The following is a 20,038-nucleotide window of genomic DNA, read 5'->3' as shown; positions in this document are numbered from 1 at the left end:
GATTTGCACATTTAGCTTCCCCAACCCCCCCACCCCCCCTGTACTTCTCTTCCCTCCCTTCACCTTGTCCCTTCCTTCACTTTCAGTGCCGTCCATCCAAAGGCAGAAAGCGAGGTTTCTGTTGGTGTGTGGACAAATACGGTCAGCCCTTGCCAGGTTTTGATGGGAAGGAGCGAGGAGACGCCCAGTACTACAACTCCGAGAGCCAATAGGAGCAGAGCAGGACAGAGGGAGGGGAGGGTGGGAGTGAACGCGAGAAGAATTGTAAACAAATGGAGACACTGAGGATATTGGGAGAGAGGTCAAGAGATGGCTCAGCCGATATATGGATGTTTGCTATTTCTATCTGTTGCCTGTGGGACCTTTTCTGAGGCAGAGCGAAGGGAACAGAGGAAGAGTACCAGGAGGAGAAAAAAAAAAAGCCTCTGTGTCACAGATGCAGTCTGAACTTTTCTGCGATGGATGGATTCTTCATGAGCTGTTTGTCTCTGATCCAACAAGGACAACTTCTAAGAAGAGGATACACTTAAAGAATTGATCTCAGAAGCCTTATTCTGATTATAAAACAGAGACCTTTGTACTTGCCACAAACTTTGATGAGAGTGCTCTTCATTTACGCACAACTAAGTGGCATTGCACATGTGTACATGCTTGTGATGTGTAATCGTAATTTGTATGCTTGTGATTTGTTATAAAGACATTGCGTGGGGTTATGACAACCATAAAATGTATGTATGTATGAATATGTCCTTCAGAGTAAGCGTGCAGTGCCTTACTATGAATTCCTATTCCTATGAATTCCATTTATTCCGGTTGCTTCCTGCTCCTCAGGGAGTCGGACTGCTGGACTGTGCAGCTCAAACACTACAGTGTGTATTTGTGTAGTTTTTATGCTTGATCTTGAGCCACAGAAAGAGGGATATTTCCTTTATTCTGTACTGTGGTTGTTACTGTTTGGTTGTCACTTTGCATAAGCTGAATTTTTGGGATAAAAATTATCTCTGATCTCTGCATAGCCAGTGATCACTTACATCACTTGCCTTGGTTTAAGTAAATACGCTGTTTGCATGTACAATGCAACCCTCAGAGGTCTATTTTTACTTAATAAAGGCAGTATAAAATTATCCAGGTATTGCATTTTCTTTTTTTTCCTCTTCATTTCGCCTTTTTGAGCATGTAAGAAACTGTCTTTTTTGGGCTGTTGGAAAAACACATTCAAACATGACCCCATCATGATGAAATAACATTTTAATTGGATGCACATCCACAGAATTAGAAGAATATGTACATTGTTTCAACAAAACCAATAATGGAATAGCAGCATTCCTGTCAAACAGCATTCACAAACAATTTGGCCCACTGCACATGAGCTCAACAGCAAACAACAGCATAAACACGCAAGTAAATCATAATAAATACTTGAATAGATGCTAGAATAACAAAAAAAAAAAGACAAATAAAAGCCCCTAATGTGAAAAAGGTGAAGCTGAGAAGAGCCCTCAGCAATCCTCTGCTAAACCTGTGGACCTGCAGAGACTAGTAGAGGTAGACAAATGCAGAACAACCCATACCAAACCTCACAGTGGCTTGGATGAGTGCTGATATGTTTGTGCTTGGCCACCGTGCACATACTTGCGGCACTTTAAGTATTTCCCCCAATACCCATTGAGGAAACGCCAATGGAGATACATTCAGACAATGTCAACATGTTGAATGAATGAGCGGCTGTGTTGTTTCGTGCCGTGCACAGCTCCAGTTTTGAATGAATAAAAAAAAGAAAAAACTGATCCTGAAGAGGGCTTGGCAGAGCTGTGGACCTGTGGTTTTGAGCAATGGAGTTATTTAGTCAGAAACAAATGTATACAGTGTTGCCCTATTTACAATCGCAAAAAATAGGCAAACATATAAAAAATCTAAAAATGACAAAATGGTTAATGCTAGTAAGAATATACAAGCACTGAATAAATAAGTCTTGATACATACATCAAGTAAATAAAATGAGAGGAAATTTCCCCCTCTAAAATATAGGATGTTACATTTTGTGTGAATGAGTGTCTTTTTGTAAAATGAAGTCACTATTTCCTGATGTTTAACATGTTTGCTTGTGTCTATATATATAGATACATATATGTGTGTGTATGTGAGCATGTTTATGAGTGATAGTCCATCCTTCAGTGAGTGACTTCTTGATGACACTCTGAGTCACCGAGGAGGTCACTCGATCCAGGGATCTTCTTCCCATTCCAGGAAGAGACACACCAGCAGCGGGCGGGTGGTCCAACCAGAGATGATTCACACTGAGAAAGAGAAACAGAGATGGGAAACCACACGAATAAATCACCCAGTGGCTTCAAGATGAATGAATTTTATATTTTTGAAATCCTAAAATTCTTACCTGCTTGGCCTTGTAGAAGCCGTGCTTGTCACAGTTGGGGAGGTAGAAAGTTGTAAACCTCTCTCCCAGTTTCTGCTGAGACCTGGTTATCATGTCCAGTGCTGCATGAAGATCAATGTGACAGGGACCCTGTGCAAAAAAGAAAAGCAAACAGTGAGAACTACACCCACATATAAACAAATACACCGTAGATTGACTGCAAAATTATGTTAATCCCAATTATCTCTTAAAAAAACACAGTTCCTTAAAACATAGTGCCCCCTCTAGTGGAAGGAAGGTAAATAACTTTTAATCTTCATTTGTCAGGTTGATGTTTTTTTCCTCACCTGTTGTACCAGTTTGTTGAGGATGGCATTGAGTTTGGCCTTGATACTCTCTTGGCCATCCGCACCATCTTGGTGGTCAAAAGGAACATTGAGACCAAACAGGTACTGCATGGAGCCTTGGTCAGATACTCCATCAGCTTCCTCTGTACAAAAAAAACAATAACAACTTTAATGTTAAAAGAAAATACTGCTCAGAAGTAAAGCATTTAGACATTTTAACAGTAAACAGATAAAACCATAAAAATCTGAGACTACCTTGACCCAGATCTTCAGTGCAGACCCCCTGTCCTCTGGTCAGAGCATGGAGTGGCCTGGCCTCCCCAGGCCTGGGATTGCAGCGGAGACCCTCGCCACAGTGGGCTGTGTGAACCCCACAGGATGCTCCTTTCTCCAGAGCGCAGGCCATGCAGCAGCCACAGCCAGGCTCCCTCAGCACCTGCTGGCAGTCTGCCGGGATGGCAGGACAGTTGTTCAGTTTCTCTTGTGTGCAGGGGGCACAGCGGATAGGCTCCGGCCCCACCACTGGGGATGATCTCACCACGGCCAAGACAGCCAGAAATGACGCTGCCACCACCAAAATCAGCTTTTCATATAATCCAGGCATCTCCAGTCTTTAAATTAATATATTCTTCCTTCTTTTTGGACTTTCCTTTCTAAGCTGCTCAGTATGACTGTACTTTTCCTTCTAAACTGACTTCTCTGAACCAGCAGTATTTATGTGGAAACCTGGCCTCCAGAGGCGTTAATGATTGACACACTACAGATGTAAAATATTTTTGACAAAGCTGCTGTAAACGGTGGATGACCCTGCTGGACGTGCGTAGATCCAGGTTCACAAGGTCTGCTGTCAATATTGACTTTGGAACATAAAAGTGATTGTAGATCAAAACAACCCTGTTTTTGGACGACCAAATTACTGATGACCAAATTACTGATTTGTGTCTTTACGTTGGAGGTTATGACAACAATAACATGAAAACAGCTTTTTAAAGAAATGTACCAATAAACTAGTATTGAGTAACATCAACAATAAGGAATACAACATAATCCAAGGAGTCACAGACTATGAGATAATGACTGGTGATTAGAAAATCTCTGACTGGGATTGTTGTTTTAAAATGCTGACAGATTTTGTTTTGACCCTATTTTTCCCTTTAGTCTCTTTGGTGAAGGTTCCTCTTATCAGGTAGACTGATAAACAAGATCATTCCCCTTTGGCACTGCATAACCCTAACATTATGGATTGCTCTGCTAGAATCACAACATGTTTGTATGAAGAAAGCCAGTAGTAATTGGTTGTTTTTTTGGTGTAGTATTTGTCATAACTATAAGGCAATGCCAGATACCATAACTTGTGTGATATACACACCAACACTACTCTAGACCTGCTCTATATGGAAAGGTAAAGATAACTTCTGTAATGATTTGGCACTCTACAAATAAAATTGATTTGAAAGATTTAAGTGAATTGAATATGTATATGTGATATGAACACTATCCACTGACTCAAAATCATGCTGAATCCCCCCCACAAAATGCACTACAATCATGCACTATAATATAACTAGGAAATATCAATAAAATAATCAAGATTATTACCAACGTATTTCTTTTTTAACATTTGTCTGTCAGGGTCCTGGAAGCTGCTGGTGGTGGCTGTGAGAAGGTGATGTTATAGTGCAATGGAAAATATGAAAATGATGAGCAAATAAGTACTAGCTTACTCTGTGCCTTCGGTCAACTAATATAATAAAATACTGCTTACTGTAAATACATCAGTAAAAATGATAATCCAGTAATGTAATATACTATACACACACGTCAATATTATTCCTTTTTAAAGTATTATTTTTTTTGGCCTTTTATACCTTTACTTGATACAGATAGCTGGAGAGAGACAGGAAAGGGGGACAAAGAGAGAGGGGACGACATTCAGCAAAGGGCCGCAGGTCCGAGTCAAACCCAGGCCGCTGCGTATATGGGTCGCCAGCTCTACCGACTGAGCTAACCGGGCACCCAGTCATTTTTATTCCTTATACTGTTACTTTTGATTTGACTTTACTTCTTTTACTTGAATGAAGGATCTGAATACTTTTCCACCACTGGAAAAGAGACTATATGGAAGAACACAAGTACCTTTCTTATTGAATATCTGGTAGAACATACACAAAAGGAGCAACTTGGTAGGCCATGCATATGGAAATGCATTCTTTTTTTACTTTGTTTTTTAATTTTTTGGAAATGATTGCATTATTTAAATAAGCCACACTCAAATGAAACTATGAACCAACAAGCTCAAAGATAACCTCTCCCCTTTTGCTCTTTTAAAAGTTAAATAAACCACTATGTGTGGGTGTGTTTGAAGAGAGCTTTTGGCCCCTCAAATGGCATTTGACACAGGCAAAAGAAAATCAAAAGATCACAGACCTGTAAAGGTGAAAGGGTTCAGGCTAAAGCTGACATTACACAAAAAACACAACAAAATATCATAAACACAAATAGAACAAATGTTTTCATCATCCTTATTATTTCTTTATTCAGAAGAAAAAAAACAGTGACTTTACACATGGACTTTACTCTCAGCTAATGCCAACTCTTAATATGGCATATTGGCCGTGATGAGTTTGTTCTACATTTGCGTTCACCAACGAGGTCACTGGTTGACATGCCAGAATGTTTCACATTCACCCTGAGCCCTGTGAAGAGAGTTACTCAACCACCAGTTGGTGAGTTGTTGCCTCCTCAATGTTGACCATTAGGTCCACCAGCCACTTAGGAAACGCCTCCTCCTTCGAAACATTTTGGAAGACATTGGTGAAAAAACTACATTATAATCCTTAATTTAAAAATATAAAACATTAAAATTAATGCTCACAAGAGACGACTCCTTGTGCCTTTTCCTGCTTGTCTTCTTCTGCACCTGTGGTTTAGGCGGCGTGTGTTTTTGCCATCTGATCTTGGAGATCTTAAAACAATAGAGAATCACCTCCTTCCCATTTGAGCTGTGTGTAGTCAAATAATGAATTGTGCCTAAAGACTTACCTTCATTCTCAGCTCACCTCTAATGGACCTCTTCACATTTCTTAACCTTGCTTGCCCAGGTGGGGTAGCTTCATCTCTTAAATTCACTGCATGTGAGCTCCAATCTGACACAGAGAAATCCTCAGTGTCCTCCTGGTGATTGTTGGTAGATTGCATTTGAGGAAAACTCTCTTGGCTGAGAGAACGAGACCATCTCCTAGGTCTCATAACCCACAGCAGAGGAGCATCATCCTCGCCTTCCTCACTCTCTTCTTCTGTCATAACCTCCTTTGTCTCCTCATCTAGTTGTATTTGAAAATCCTCCTCCTCCTCCTCCTCCTCCTCCTCCTCTCCTTCTCCTGTTTTGCTTCCTTCGATTTCATCTTCCTGCTCTGACTCTTCCTGTATGGGCTCCAGATATGGCCTCTGTTCCATCATTTACATTCATGTCATTTTTTACGTACAGAGTAGAACATAAGAGTCCAATTAAATAAAGACACAATTAGGATTTTTGTGCTGTGACTTATTTCTTATATGAAAATAGCAAAAAAGATGAAAACTTACACTTTGCTGCTGCATGTCCATTTAGCTGGTAGACCTGATATACAGCCTAAAGATCCTTTAGTTTCACGTTTCCATTAGCTGATTATTCAAATCAGGTGTGGGGGCTTAACGACAGACAGATGACAGGTGGAGACTTTCTGATTCATGAGGTTAAAGAAAAAGCAATGTAACATGAGCCAGTGGTTCTATAAAATAAGATTAGTGTGTTGTAATATACCTATTTGAATTCTTTATATTTAAAAGCATGATAAGACTTGTGAAGGGACACCACCAATAATAGACATGAAGTTACTTGTCAGTAGTAGAAGTACTCAGTTGTATAATGTCATCTAGAGCTTTTGGAGCTTGACTCGTTTAGGCTACTTAGACCTCAGCTGCTTTGTTTTTTTCTCATTTAATAATAACTATGAAATCTGGTACTAATTATGGAAAAAAAGTGACAGTGTTTTTTTGGTACACTTCCAATGCTGGTAAATTAACTTCAGTTTACTAGAGTAACCCAGAGAGTCTTTAAGAGAATCAGTGCACAGCAGTTTCTCTGGCAAGCATACAATTCAACATGTCTGAGAATTAAAGGACCAGTGGGTATAATTTAGGAGGATCTATTGGCAGGAATGAAATATAATAATAATAGGTATGTTTTCATTAGAGTAAAATCACCTGAATATAGGAAGTGTTTTCATTACCTTTAGAATGAGTTTTTATCTCCGTTGCCTTGCACTGAGTCGGCCATGTTGAACCGCCATGGCTCTAGATAGGGCCTTTTGCATTTTTTCAGTTTCACAGCCACCACAGTTTCTCTTACACACTTCACAGCCCGCTGTCATTCCCAGGTCATCGAATTCAGTTAGTTGCAATCTACAACTTTACCACTAGATACCACTAAATCCAACACACTGGTCCTTTAAAGGTACCCTGTTTTTGACTAAGAGCAGTGCTATGGAGGAATGCTTTTACAAGTGGGTCCCCAATTTGTTTGTATCTTGGCGAAACTTTCACACTATTTCATTGATTGACAGTTGGCGGCAGGCACATACATGGAAGTGTAGGAACGTGCCAAAAAAGGCAGTGAAGAAGCAGACTGCAAGCTCACAAATATGGATGTAATATTAAGAGATCAAAAATGGTTTTATGAGGCTGGAAATGCATTCAGTTTCCATTTGTTAGACCTAGGATAAACACGTGTTTGGTATACACTGAATATAAACATCACTTTTGTTTGTTTAGATGAAAACTTTCTGCTAATAAGTGACTGATGAACGAATATTAACAATTTGATTAATATTCAGCAATTCTCTCAGAGATATTCCTCTGGAGATCAACAACTGCTTATAAACTTAACACAACTAACACTGTCCCTAAAATGAGTTCCAAATTACATATTTCTTTCAAGGAGACTTAGTTGGAAGTAATTATTAAATGACAGATCCATAAAATAAATAAAAATGTATAGTATTCTTGTTTGCCATGACCTAATTCACTCATATTGACCCTCTTTAACCCTGGTGACAGTAAGGGGAGGGTTGTTTGTGAACCATCATTTACCTTGGATTCCCTTCCTTGCTTAATGTCAACTTTAGGTTGGAGTCATGGCACTTTAGCATGACAGTGATGACAACACCAGACCTATTTTAAAAAGCTTTTTTCTGTTAAATAAGAACTCCTTTAAGATACATCAACACTACACTTAATCTCAAATTATTATTATTATTTGCTGTATTTTATTCCAAAGCAAAAAATAATTCCAAGGCTGAAAGTGGTGGAGCAAGCCAGGCGTTTGTTGACTTAACTGTTACACTGAGTGAACCCCAGAGAAATTCTACATCAGTGCAGGGAAAACAATTTTGGCGCACGCTCAGCATTTGGACATAGTGACATTCATCTGGCTGTGGGCTGTGGAAGGACACCGATTGGCATAATAAACCTGTCATTGTCTACCATATTTTGCTGTGTAGAGTGAAAGCTGTTATTTTAAGAACCATAAACTAAGGTGTGAGAAATGAAATTTTATAGAGTGGAACTAACAGGGAAAACTGCCCATAAAAAGTTATATTTGTTACCCGCTGATCGTTTGCTGTGCTGCATGCTAGGCTTGAGGTTTGGGGGACAAAGTGTAAATATTGTGTTTCAGATTGAAAATCCTCATATGGCTCATACCTAAAAATCAACAAAAAGATCCTCATTTACACCCTCAACCACAATCCCAAACACCTACTTGTTTTACATCTCGGTAGCCAAACATTTTTTCCGTATCTACTGACATTCATGATCATACTCATTTAATATTTTATACACCAATATCGTCTTTATTACAAAATATTCAATAACCCAACTTTACACTGTACAAGATACAACATAGTTTACAGCTTTTGGCTATTTACAAAAAGTATGATCTGCATATCAAAGTGAATATATCTAAAAAGGCAGGTTGCAATCACTGTAAGCTTGAGTAAGGCAAAAACTTGAAACAAGATGTATTTACACTTTTGCAGATCAAGTGAAAGTTCTATGATGATAAAGATATAGGCTATAAAGATATCTTAAGCGCCTCACATGTCTGAGACTGCATCTGAAAGACGTGCTAAAGCTCATACATTATGAGGACAACTCATTTTGAGGAAAAACTCAAAATGTAGCTTAAATATATAGCAAAAAGAAGCTGGAGTAGAGCAACGTATGCCTGAAAGACGACAGTAGCCAGACACTGCACCAAAGTTTCTGTGGCCTTGAGAAAATGTGTCAATGTACATGGAGCATTTGAAAGGCTTAGGCTAAAGGTTGTGTGCTTATTGTATGTGCTTAAGTAATGTATGTGCTGTCTTCTGTGTGGAAGAATGCCTTAATGGATGCCTACATGTATATTTGAACCATACATACGGGTGTATTGGTTCTTGATGTGATGTTGATCGTACACATGTAAGAAGGTATTCAGGAACCCCTATTTTGTCTCTCTGGGGGTTCAAAAAGACACTTTTTAAGTCTACCGATGACGTGGCTCCCATATGCCAAGTATGTTCAACCTACTGCAACATTTTCTCTTCTCTCTTGTGTGTCTTGTGTGGTGAGGCAATATAAGCAGTAAAACTAAAGATCTATGGAAAGCTCAATACTTTGGTTTTCTTTCAACAGGAGTACCGTTACTATGGCTATCAGCTCTTAAAAAGTCATGCACTATCAACTGTAAATATGTCTAAAAAAAAAAGCCAATTTCCTCCTGTGAGCTCCGAGTATAAAAAAGTATTTTGTGCTGTTTCGTTACAATTCAGAATTAACCACACATGCATACACACACCCACAAGTACACACATGCATGCTTACATACACTGAAAAGAAACAACACCATTTTACACTGTAAATAATGCAATGTATCCTTGGCATAATCAGAAAGACAGTGCAAAAGCAATAGCATGATCAGTCTTTTTCTGGATAACAATGCACATATCCCTTGTACATGGAATATGTACTATATAAAACAAAGATGCACATTATATCTGGATCTGAGGGAACCCAGGGACACCACAAATCTAATCATCTGGTATAGACATGTTAAAAGAGGATTTCAGATCATGGGTTTCTCTCTTCTTTATTCCACATTTGTCTTCCAGGAGTGGCAAGCAGGAAAAATCCCTAAATCGAGTATGATTGTCCTTGTCACCATGTGTCATTTCTCTGTATGTTCGTCTCCTGATTGAGCATATTCTGGGTTGTGCCAGTAGCTCAAGATTTTATAGGAAATACCTGGACAGCCCTGTCTTCATTAGGCCTCCAACCAGGGTTTTCCTTCCTTTTTTAATTGAAGTTTAACTTTCCAGTCTTGTCTTTATTCCTACACTGCTGCGTCTGCAACAGCTGCCACACCCTCGATCTTAATCTCCGTCACATCTAAGTCCTCCTCGTCCTCCTCGCCCACTGCGGGCACGCAAGGAGAGGGCAGGCATGTTGCTTGGTTGTTGCTGCTGTTGGCGGTGTTCATCTGCATGTTGCTGCCCATGCTGGCAAAAGCAGTCAGGCTGGCGGCAGAGGAGACACTTCCCAGATTGGTCGGCACACTCGTCTTGCCACAGGAGTGGATCCGGCGCGCCAGGCTGGCGGAACGCATCACTGAAGAAGTGGTCACAGTGCCCACACCCTGAACTTTCCCTTCCAGGAAGTAGGTCAGCATCTCACCTTTACCCTTGACACTGACTTTGCCGCGGCACACCAGGTCATAGTTGGTATTCAGCAGGCGATACACCTCTTCGGTCACCTGTATCATAAAAACAAGGAAACATACGTGTGTTCAACATACGAGTTCAATTTATTATCAAAATAAAACAATGTGTATATTTATTTAATATAATTTACTTGTCTGTAGTGAAATAGTTTTGCTGCTGTGCCTCAAACTATGTTTAATGTCAAAATATTGTTATGGAATTTAGAAATATTAACATAGTAGTAACTTTTTACATATAGACATTATACTTCAGAAAGAACCATTCACATGGTTAATTGCATCAAAATACATCAAGCTTGAGGTCTTGATTCCCCAGCTGTTCCAGCTGCCCACATCTAGTACACAGCAATAAATAGATACAGTAAATAGGAAATTCAGCTGCAGTGCCTCTTTTTATGCCAATGCACTTTGGAGTTACTGGTGTGAGCAATGCTCAACTAACTGAAATAACTTCTGAGTGGCTTTCATTGGAAAAGGTCCTTCCACTTCTATAGAAGGTACTTTGAGCTAATGCTTACCGGATGCCACATTAGAATAAATTATGAAATATTTTATTCTCTTAATTGCATTTTATCTTGATACTGATCCTATCTCCTGATTTTGGTGGTTTATGATAAATGAATTTCACCTTTACAACTGTAGTTTTGATGCCTTTTATTCTGTTTTCCACATAAGCATTGTCTTTCAACCAAACTCCCATTATAATAAAATTACTTTCATTTAAGGTACGTTGGATACCTGTATCTTCCCCGGTACTCCAGTGCTGTCCATCCTGCTCGCCACATTGACTGTGTTCCCCCAGATATCATACTGAGGTCGCCGTGCCCCAATCACCCCTGCAACCACTGGACCCACATTGATACCTGCACAAACAAAACACAATATTAAACAAATACAAAACAGGTTTTTCACATTGTGATTTACTTTGAGTTTAATACAGAGGTGGACGTACCCACTCTCAAGACAAACTCATTGTATGACTGATAGTTGATTTCATCCAAAACGTCAAACATCTCAATGGCATAGTCTGCTATTGTACTCAGATGGTCGTAAACAGATTTTTTGGCCTAAAGAGGGGAAGTACACCAAACAGTTAGTATGTTTTCATATGCATGAAATGATCCTTCATATTGTCTTCATTATGATGGACTACACCCATTTATACACGTGCAAACAGAAGCACACACACACACACACACACACAGAAACACAAAATGACATGCCACCTTGGTACCAATGGTGGGGACGAGGCCCACAGCTGCCATGTATGTACTGCCAATGGTTTTGATTTTCTCTATGTCTTTGTAGCACTCCTTATCCATGAGCTGCAAAAACATACATTCGAAAAAACACATAATGCAACAGTTAAAATCTCCCAGAGGTCTATGTTCATAGTCCAGAATTAAAATCATCGCCCCCACCTCGTCAAAGTCGGCGATGATCTCATTCAACAGTCTCAGGCACTCCACTCCCATGTTGTTGCCATCCAGCTCGATGTAGAAATCATTGAAGTTTGGGATTGAGGCAAACAGGACACCAACTTGTGCGTAAGACTGATAGTATAGATCCTAATGGAAAAAGAAAGAACAGTATAAAAGTATAAAATATTAACAAATCTTGCAATGTTCGTCTTTCGTTTGTCTTCTTGTCTGTTTATCTACCTGTTTGTCTGTCTGTCTGTCTGCCTGTCTATTAGCGAGGCTCACCATATTCCTGGGGTTCGACATTAGGAAGTGTTGAGCCACGTGTGCAGGTAGAAGATTGAAGAGAATCCTCCTGTTGTCCAGCTTGACTTTCTCCATGCCATCCCTCTCCTCTTCCGCCTGTCAGCAAAAGTAGCACAGACAAAATATACAGATGCAGCCATGAGGACTATAGCTTGTCCCACATTTTCACCACATGGGGTCAGTAATAAACCTTACGAGCCATAGAACATGGTCTTTATGTCTCAGTTTTAATAGACTTGGATACATTACACGACTAATGCTGCTAGTTAAAGTATTAAATAGCTTAAAATTCTGTTTCAACACTTAAGTCCAACTATGCACAATAGTCCTTTTTTTTACAGTCCTTGCACCAAAGGAACCAAGCCAAAACAAGCTTCTTACCCTCATTTTGGCCAAAGAACGGACAGCTGGCAGCCTATAAATACAAATCTTACATACATAACCCAATAGTTTACATATATCAAAGTTGAAATGGCAGCACTTCTACAGTACACTTCTATTCAAACTTGTGTTATGATAATGAGATTTAAGCCTCTCAACATCCAAAGCTTCTTTCACATGCACAGACTCACTGACACACACACTTACTGACCTGCACAGCCCATAGGAAGTCCAAGCGGAGTTTGAGGTCAAGTTGCCGGGAGTGGAGGGCCAGGGCACTGACAAAGAGCAACAGAGACAGGATGGGCTCATAGCCCCGGATGTGGAAGGACCCCCCACTGTGGAAGAGACCAACACACAAGTCAGCACTGGACTGGACCACACAGAAAACTACACATGAGGGTTGAATGGACCCCCCACAGTGTGGAGCGCAATCATGAATAAAGTTTTGCTAAAGAAATAATGAAAACAAGGATTTTTTTTTTTTAAAGAGCAACATCAAAACAAAATATTAAATTAAAGAAATGTTTAAATGGATGAACTTAAATGTGCTTAAAAGTTCGGACCATACGATATTATTATTATTTACTGAAGCATGACTGCATTTAAAAAAAAATGTTTTTCATAAGAGATCTTTATCTTAACAAGCTGGGCAAATTCAACATAATCACTTTTCAGGGGCACATTTATGATCTGAGCTCCAATAAAATTGTCCGGGCCCCTCGGTACTGGGTTGAAACACGCTCCTATCATCCAGCCCACATTGTCCTTTCAGGCTTCTGATTGGGAAGTAATGAGCACATGTGCTGCATCAAATGGTGGTAAATGAAAGAGTTTGTGGGCTGCAGACAAGCAAAAACTCCTCCACACGCATCGCAGCACATGTACTGTAAATGTTCTTCTAAACTCCTGGAAATCTGTTCCTCTGTTCTTCAGAACAAACAAACACAAAAAGCCGTTGCTTGACATTCACACCCAATCTTTGCCCCTGATGCTCAAATGACACACAATCGTAAGTAGATCAGGGGGCTCTCACTTTAAGCTCTGATAGGATGTGTGTGTTGTTGTCATGTAACTTCAGGAAATGACAGAAATAAAAAGTGCAAACAAGCTCAAGTGTTTTGCATGATTGTGTGCGCGCGTGTGGTGTTTGTGGTCATGTTGTGCAGTGAGCCTCACCCTGCAGTCTTGCGAAAGCCGCTGAGCTCCAACACGGTCACATACAGCACCCCCAGAAGGAGCATTAGCGCCATCTTTGGCAGCCAGGAGACCCGCAGGAAAAGTGCCAGGGTAAGGGTGCCCACCACACAGGACAGAAAGGCGTAACGGGCGCCATCACAAGGCAGCTCAGCCATGGTGTGGTTGGCGCCGCTGTCCACATCAATGATGACGATGGAGCTGTTGGTGTTGGCACTACTCCACAACCAGGGCATACAGCCCACCTGACAGAGGCAAACAGGAAGATACATGAGAATGAAGTAGAGAATAGTTCAGTGATAGCCTACTGTCACAATTTGCCCTTTTCCACTTACCACGCAGGCCTGGGCCACAGCGTAGATTAAGAGCACTATGAAAATACAGAGAGCAGTGCGAATCTGAATGGTCAGGCACCCTGGAAAACACTGAAGGTCAAAAACAAAGAGTTAGATTATATGATATGATAAATAGTAAAACAAAAAAACATCTTTATGTTGTGCATATATAATACTATGTGTTAATACATGCCAAGATTACAGTAAGATAATGTGGGTTAGTTGCTGGAACAGTATCAGGAAGAAACACTTGAAATCAAACTGCTGTGTAGACAGAGGTTCGGATAGCATGAGGTAAGTAAGGCGAGTAAAGAAGAGAAAGAGAAACAGAGGGAGAAAATGAACCTATAAAATCCACTAAGTGTAAAAAACTGATGTGGTCAGGAGCTTTGAGGACGACCATCAACCTCAACAAAAGCTTTAAATGCAGTACAGGGGCTTAGAAAGTAATCTTGAAGCCAATGAATACTGAATCGTTATTACAAGGCTTTATAAAATACATTTACATTTTCTCTTTAGTCAGCAAAAACCCCTAAGGAATCATAGCAGAAAAAACCTTAAAATAAGGAAAGTTAAATTTGCCAGCTCTATTAGGCTCCAGATCAGAGAGGACTGATCTATTAGTAGTAAAAGATTGAGTAAAAAGTGAATGAAGAAAAGAAGACCTCAACTCAGGTAGGATAAAGATACGAAAAGGCAGCCGTATTTACCTGTACTCTAGTGATATGCAGGTACATGATACAAGCTACTAGGAAACAGATGCAGAAGACGAGAAGGACTAGTACCACTGTGCCCCTGAGTGAAAAAAAGGGAGAGGAAGATAGTGGGGTTAGTTAAAAAGACAAAGACTTGAAGGAGTCAATTAAATAGATAAACATTAGAGAGAAGAGTATGCTGTACATACTGTGGTATGATGAGAAGATAGACAAGGCCAAACAAGGCAGCTAGGATCAGAGAGAGGACCACTGCGCTGGTGAAGTACTCATCAGGAAGCTGGTGGTACTATGTAATGAGACAAGATAGGAATGAGTAACAAAACATCACAGCACTCACTCAGAGGCTTCATCTACATCTCACTGCACAGCTACAGTATGTGTCTGCAGTGTCTCACCCTCTGCTCACGCTCAGAGCACTTATACATGAGTGTGAGAAAGTTGAGGTCCGCCGTGTCTGACTCAGTCTGGCGGGCCTCGATCAGGCGGCCGATGTAGCGGTTGACCCGGGTTCTGGGGCTGCTCTGGATCAGATTAGCCTGGTTTGTGTTGGAACGATTCCTCAGCTTCTGTGGAGCCGTCCGCATGGCCCTCCGCTGGTGGGATAAAAAAAGAAATCTTGACTGAAAACGTAGGACATGAAAAACAATAGTGTGATAAATTGGCTGCAATGCAGCGTCCTGTACTCTCTGCACTAGCGGCGTATTATCATATTATGAACAAGGGTGAATAAGAGTCAACAATAAAAACGGGCAGCTGATTATACTTTTAAATTAGGACATTGCCTTCACACTTAACTTCATTACTGAATGCACCCCGCTGTGTCTGAGTGTCTTCGGCAGCCAAAGTGAGCAGCTTTGCAAAACATTGGGCATTGGAGCAAAGCCAGAGAGTTAACATGGCAGAGTGGATGTTTGTGTGTATGTGTATATGTGTGTGTGTAAATGTAAGTGAGCATGCTGGATGAATTGTGTAGCTCGGTGGCACAGTAGGGGAGCAAAGGCTGAGCAAGAGTGTTCATGACTTCATTACACATGAATGTGTACAGCTCACTGACTTCCTTGATTTCTTCCCTTTTCTTTCTGTTCTTCGTCCCTTCTTTCTGTCCTTCTTTGCCTCTGTCTATGCTTTCCTGCTTACTGCTTTCTCTCCATGCTTCTGTATAGTCATCCTGACTTCCGTCTTTCCTTCCCTGCTTCCATATCCTTCCTTACTTGTTTCTTCCCTTCACTGTTTCCATATATTCCCCTCTACTTCCGTCTTTCCTTCCCCACCTCCGTATTTTCTTCCCTACAGCCACTGTTCCTTCCTTATATTCTCGTATATTCTTCCTTACTTCCTTCTTTTCTTTCTTGCTTGCATATATTCTTTCCTATTTCCGTCCTCCCTTCCCGCTTCCATATTTTCTTCCCTACTTCAGTCTTTCCTTGCTTGCTTCCTCATATTCTTCCTTACTTCCTTTTTTTTATCTTTCTTACATATTCTTCCTTACTTCTGTCTTTCCTTCCCCACTTCTGTATCTTCTTCCTTTTTTCATATGTTGCTTCTGTATACTCTTCTTTACTTAATTCATTGTTTCCTTCTATTCTTCCTCAGTTCCTTCCTTCCCCCCCAGTTCTCTATATTCTTCCACACTCCCTTCTTTCCTTCCCTGCTTCTGTGTATTCTACCATCCTTCCTGTTTTTGTCTATTCTTCCGTGCTTCCTTCTTTTCTCACCTGCTCCCTTCTCCCCATCCTTACTTGCTTCTTCATGTCCTGTTTCTGTTTAGTCTTCCCTCCTTCCATCTAGTCTCTCTTCTTTCACTCTCTCCCCCTTTTCTATCCCTTATTTATCTTTGCCTCCCTCACACTCTCGTTTTGTGTTATTTATGAGGCAGCAACACAGTGACCTGCAGATGTTGACTTCTCCTTATGTCCCATATTGTGCTCAACGTAGCACAGGACACATCATGCAGCCACGTCTGCTGCACCAAAAATCCTATTCATTCATCCCTTTTCCCTCATATCGCTCCTCTTCGTGCCTTGAATGCATATGTCCTTTCACACAATTCAAGTGTGTATGTGGTCTGAATGTGAAATAACCATTCAGTAGTAGAAGGTGCATGTATGGCTTAACCAGTCACCACTTTTCTCTTTTCGAATGACTGTTTTATACTAATCTGACTTCTGCCTACAATGTGAGGATGTGGTCATTACTGGTAATGTACATTTAAGAGCAGACACTATCATGTAGTGTGAGGTAAAGATCTACTGGACGCAACCACTGATGGCAACCTAAAAGTGGGAAGATGATTAATCAAACATTCATACTAAATATTTAAAAATCTAGCAAATAACATTGTTTTGACATAAATTGATTCTCTAAACACTGGCTGTACCCATAACTGCTACATGCCTTATCAACCCATATCTTAGTCTAAAGTAAATCTTTAACCTTCTGGGGATGATGGTGTGATCATCCCCATTAGGTATGATAGGGATGATCACATGATGGTGTGATTAGCTTAACTTGTCCCCTTCAGAAGAAAAATACATTGCACACCCGCACACACAGACACACCTGAAAATCTGGATTAAAACAGCTGGTGCAAGAATTGTACAGCTGCCAGGCCACAGGATTTCTCTTCAGGCACACAAGGTCAAGTAAGCTCTTTGACATTTGGCCAGATTGCCAGTGTCACTGACAGTATATGCAGGGGGAAATGGTATGTCGGTCTCTGGCAGGAGCAACATGCTGAGGTCATTATAGCTGACAGGATCATCACTTACCATCACACCCTATCTTCTTACAATAAAGTATACATCCTGTGAAAGCCATGTATTTATTTACTGACTAAGATGTACAGTTGCAAGGACAAGTTTGTTAAGCCTTTTGAATGACCTGGAATCATGAATTCATTTTTAAACTGTGGATTGCTAATTTAACTAATCCATGGCACATAGATAAACAGTCTTATATAACAAAAAACCCTTTAAACATTGTGTGTAAACATGGTAAAATATGTAAGCTTTAAGGATAGTGACTTTGGTGAATATTGGTGTCATGATTTCCAGCCAGTTTGTGTGGGTGGAAATGTCCTGCTTGATAAAAAAGACACCTCAATGTCAAACAACATAATTAATTGTCTGATAGTCTATGATTCAGAGTAGGGCTGCAACCAATGATTTTTTTCAATACCGATTAATCTGCCAATTATTTTCTTGATTAATCATTTGATCTATAAAATATCAAAAAATAGTGACCACGACAATTCCCTAATGCCCAGGGTCTGTCTGAGCCCAAAAATATGCAGTTAACACACAAGACAAAAAATAGCAAATGCTCGCAATTGAGAGGGTGGAACCAATGACTGTTTGTCATGTTTGCTAAAAAAAATTACAGAACTAATTAATTATTGTGAATTAATTTACCATAGCCTATATACACCAATTGATTAATTGTTCCAGGTCTAATTCAGAGTCTACAACAGAGATCTGTAGAAGGTAAACATGCCTGGAAAAGTTATGACATGACTTCTTGAGTATCATCAAACAGCACTATTGGACTTTAGACTGGCTGTGCTGAAAAAAAAAATCACTGCAAGAGTACCATGTACGGTGTTCAATGAGGTGACAAAGAGCATTTGTGTAACAGCTAACGATTCCTGGAGCACCTCTTGCACAGGCCCCTCCTGTATGTCCAAGAATTCACATCAAGAAAACCACTAAGCCATGAAGGAATCCACGAACACACATTGTTGCTCCTCTAATGTTTGCCAAAGACCCCTTGGATGATCAACAATTCATGTCTTAAGCCTATACAAATTTGCATTGTGGATCAGCCAAGCCTTGACGTTAAGCACATGGAAATGCCGAGGCATGACCTGAAGGGTCTTTTGAAGAATAGTTTAAAATGCTTTTTATTTGCTATACAGTTCTACAAAAAGCATTTGCCTGAAATACATAGTTACTAAAGTAGTGTTAACTTATACTGTAATGCTTGCAACAATATCATGAATAAAGACAATAAAGGTTCGGGTTGTGGTTTAAATAAAGAGATCAGACCACATTTAGGGGCATTTAGAAATCCAGGTAATTCAAACAAACGTTAGAACATTACATTTTTCACTATTGGAGAAAACTCTAGACATTCAGACTGTATATCTTTTTGTCTATTTATGTAAATCACAGCACGAACAAACACAGAAACGTCAACACAGACACTGAGAGTTTATACCTTATCACCGTCCTCGCAGTTCATGACATTGGAGAACGGAATCTCAGCCTTGAACATCTTCCTGCAGTGCATAAGCTGCACTAGTAAGTAGCACACAGTTTTGAACTTCATCTTTTTGGCGGGCTTTATATCCGAAAGAATCAATCCTGGGAATATCTGTCACCAGATAAGAAACGGGAACAAGGATTTAGTTATGATACCCCAAACAGTAATATATATTATTTAAGGGTCTATAAATCATGCACAGGCAGTGGACAGTATGCACGTGCACACATGCTCATGCACACACATGCATGCAGTCATTATTATCAGGCTCAGGAATTTAACTGGAAAGAGGTTAAAATAATGTCAATCCCTTTGGTGATTTTAATAGTTTTAAGACTTTGCTGCCCTTGTGTCTCTTTCATAAAGCTATTTTAGAAAGAGTGGTAAAGATTAAGCTCACATTAAAGAGTTTGAGAAGGTGTCTGAGTGTCATTTGCAGTAAGAAATATAAGCTTTGTTCCATACACAAAGTTGGAAGTGTGTCCCTAAACAGCAGTAGTAAAAGGCACAATAGAAAAATGAAGAGAAGCCTATACAACACAGCTTAGTCAGGGCACATCTTTCTCTGAGCCATGTCTTTGATGAAGTCTAACCATCAGCTTTATTAAGAGGATTAGCAGAGTCTCCCGCTTATAAAAGAAAAAAACAACACGCAACTGGGATGTTACAGGTTCACATACGGACCAATGTAACCTATGTGCAAGCCTTATCTTGCATTATATAAAACCTGGTGCAACAAATAATGAGGAAAGGGAAAGGAAGAGGGGAGGAGAGGTAGAAGGGTGGAGAGAGGAGGCCTGATGGAGTAATACAGAGACAGGACTAAAATTCCCTCTCCAGCTGCTTGTGGCACATCTGTTGGAGATGTGTGTGTTAATGTGTATGCACTGACACACACACACA

General features: G+C 40.1%; 3 protein-coding genes across 3 annotated transcripts in view; 1 reads left to right on the top strand and 2 right to left on the bottom strand.

The window, feature by feature from the left end:
• Nucleotides 1–212, top strand: part of LOC118334932 (insulin-like growth factor-binding protein 3) — a 4,110-nt gene extending 3,898 nt beyond the window's left edge. The window contains exon 4 of the mRNA XM_035671033.1: nt 87–212. Within this exon, the coding sequence (XP_035526926.1) occupies nt 87–212 (126 nt within the window). The remainder of the gene's footprint in view (nt 1–86) is intronic.
• A 1,959-nt stretch (nt 213–2,171) lies between these two features.
• LOC118334894 (insulin-like growth factor-binding protein 1) lies at nt 2,172–3,325 on the bottom strand. The gene is made up of 4 exons (XM_035670983.1): nt 2,974–3,325; nt 2,722–2,864; nt 2,396–2,524; nt 2,172–2,297 (listed from the first exon to the last, which is right to left on the bottom strand). The coding sequence occupies exons 1-4, from the start codon at nt 3,323–3,325 to the stop codon at nt 2,172–2,174; spliced, it is 750 nt and encodes a 249-aa protein (XP_035526876.1).
• A 5,291-nt stretch (nt 3,326–8,616) lies between these two features.
• LOC118334249 (adenylate cyclase type 1-like) overlaps nt 8,617–20,038 on the bottom strand; it is a 35,654-nt gene continuing 24,232 nt past the window's right edge. Inside the window, exons 8-20 of the mRNA XM_035670095.1 lie at nt 19,091–19,246; nt 15,271–15,468; nt 15,064–15,161; nt 14,870–14,954; nt 14,160–14,249; nt 13,807–14,069; nt 12,839–12,965; nt 12,226–12,342; nt 11,941–12,087; nt 11,746–11,844; nt 11,472–11,586; nt 11,258–11,382; nt 8,617–10,552 (exon numbers count right to left, since the gene is read on the bottom strand). Of these exons, the coding sequence (XP_035525988.1) occupies nt 10,133–10,552; nt 11,258–11,382; nt 11,472–11,586; nt 11,746–11,844; nt 11,941–12,087; nt 12,226–12,342; nt 12,839–12,965; nt 13,807–14,069; nt 14,160–14,249; nt 14,870–14,954; nt 15,064–15,161; nt 15,271–15,468; nt 19,091–19,246 (2,040 nt within the window). The 3' untranslated portion in view covers nt 8,617–10,132. The remainder of the gene's footprint in view (nt 10,553–11,257; nt 11,383–11,471; nt 11,587–11,745; nt 11,845–11,940; nt 12,088–12,225; nt 12,343–12,838; nt 12,966–13,806; nt 14,070–14,159; nt 14,250–14,869; nt 14,955–15,063; nt 15,162–15,270; nt 15,469–19,090; nt 19,247–20,038) is intronic.

This window comes from Morone saxatilis, unplaced genomic scaffold (genome assembly GCF_004916995.1).
Source record: "Morone saxatilis isolate NCDOM2014 unplaced genomic scaffold, NCSU_SB_2.0 Contig23, whole genome shotgun sequence".
NCBI classification, from domain to species: domain Eukaryota; kingdom Metazoa; phylum Chordata; class Actinopteri; family Moronidae; genus Morone; species Morone saxatilis.
This window is presented reverse-complemented; position numbering and strand designations above follow the sequence as displayed.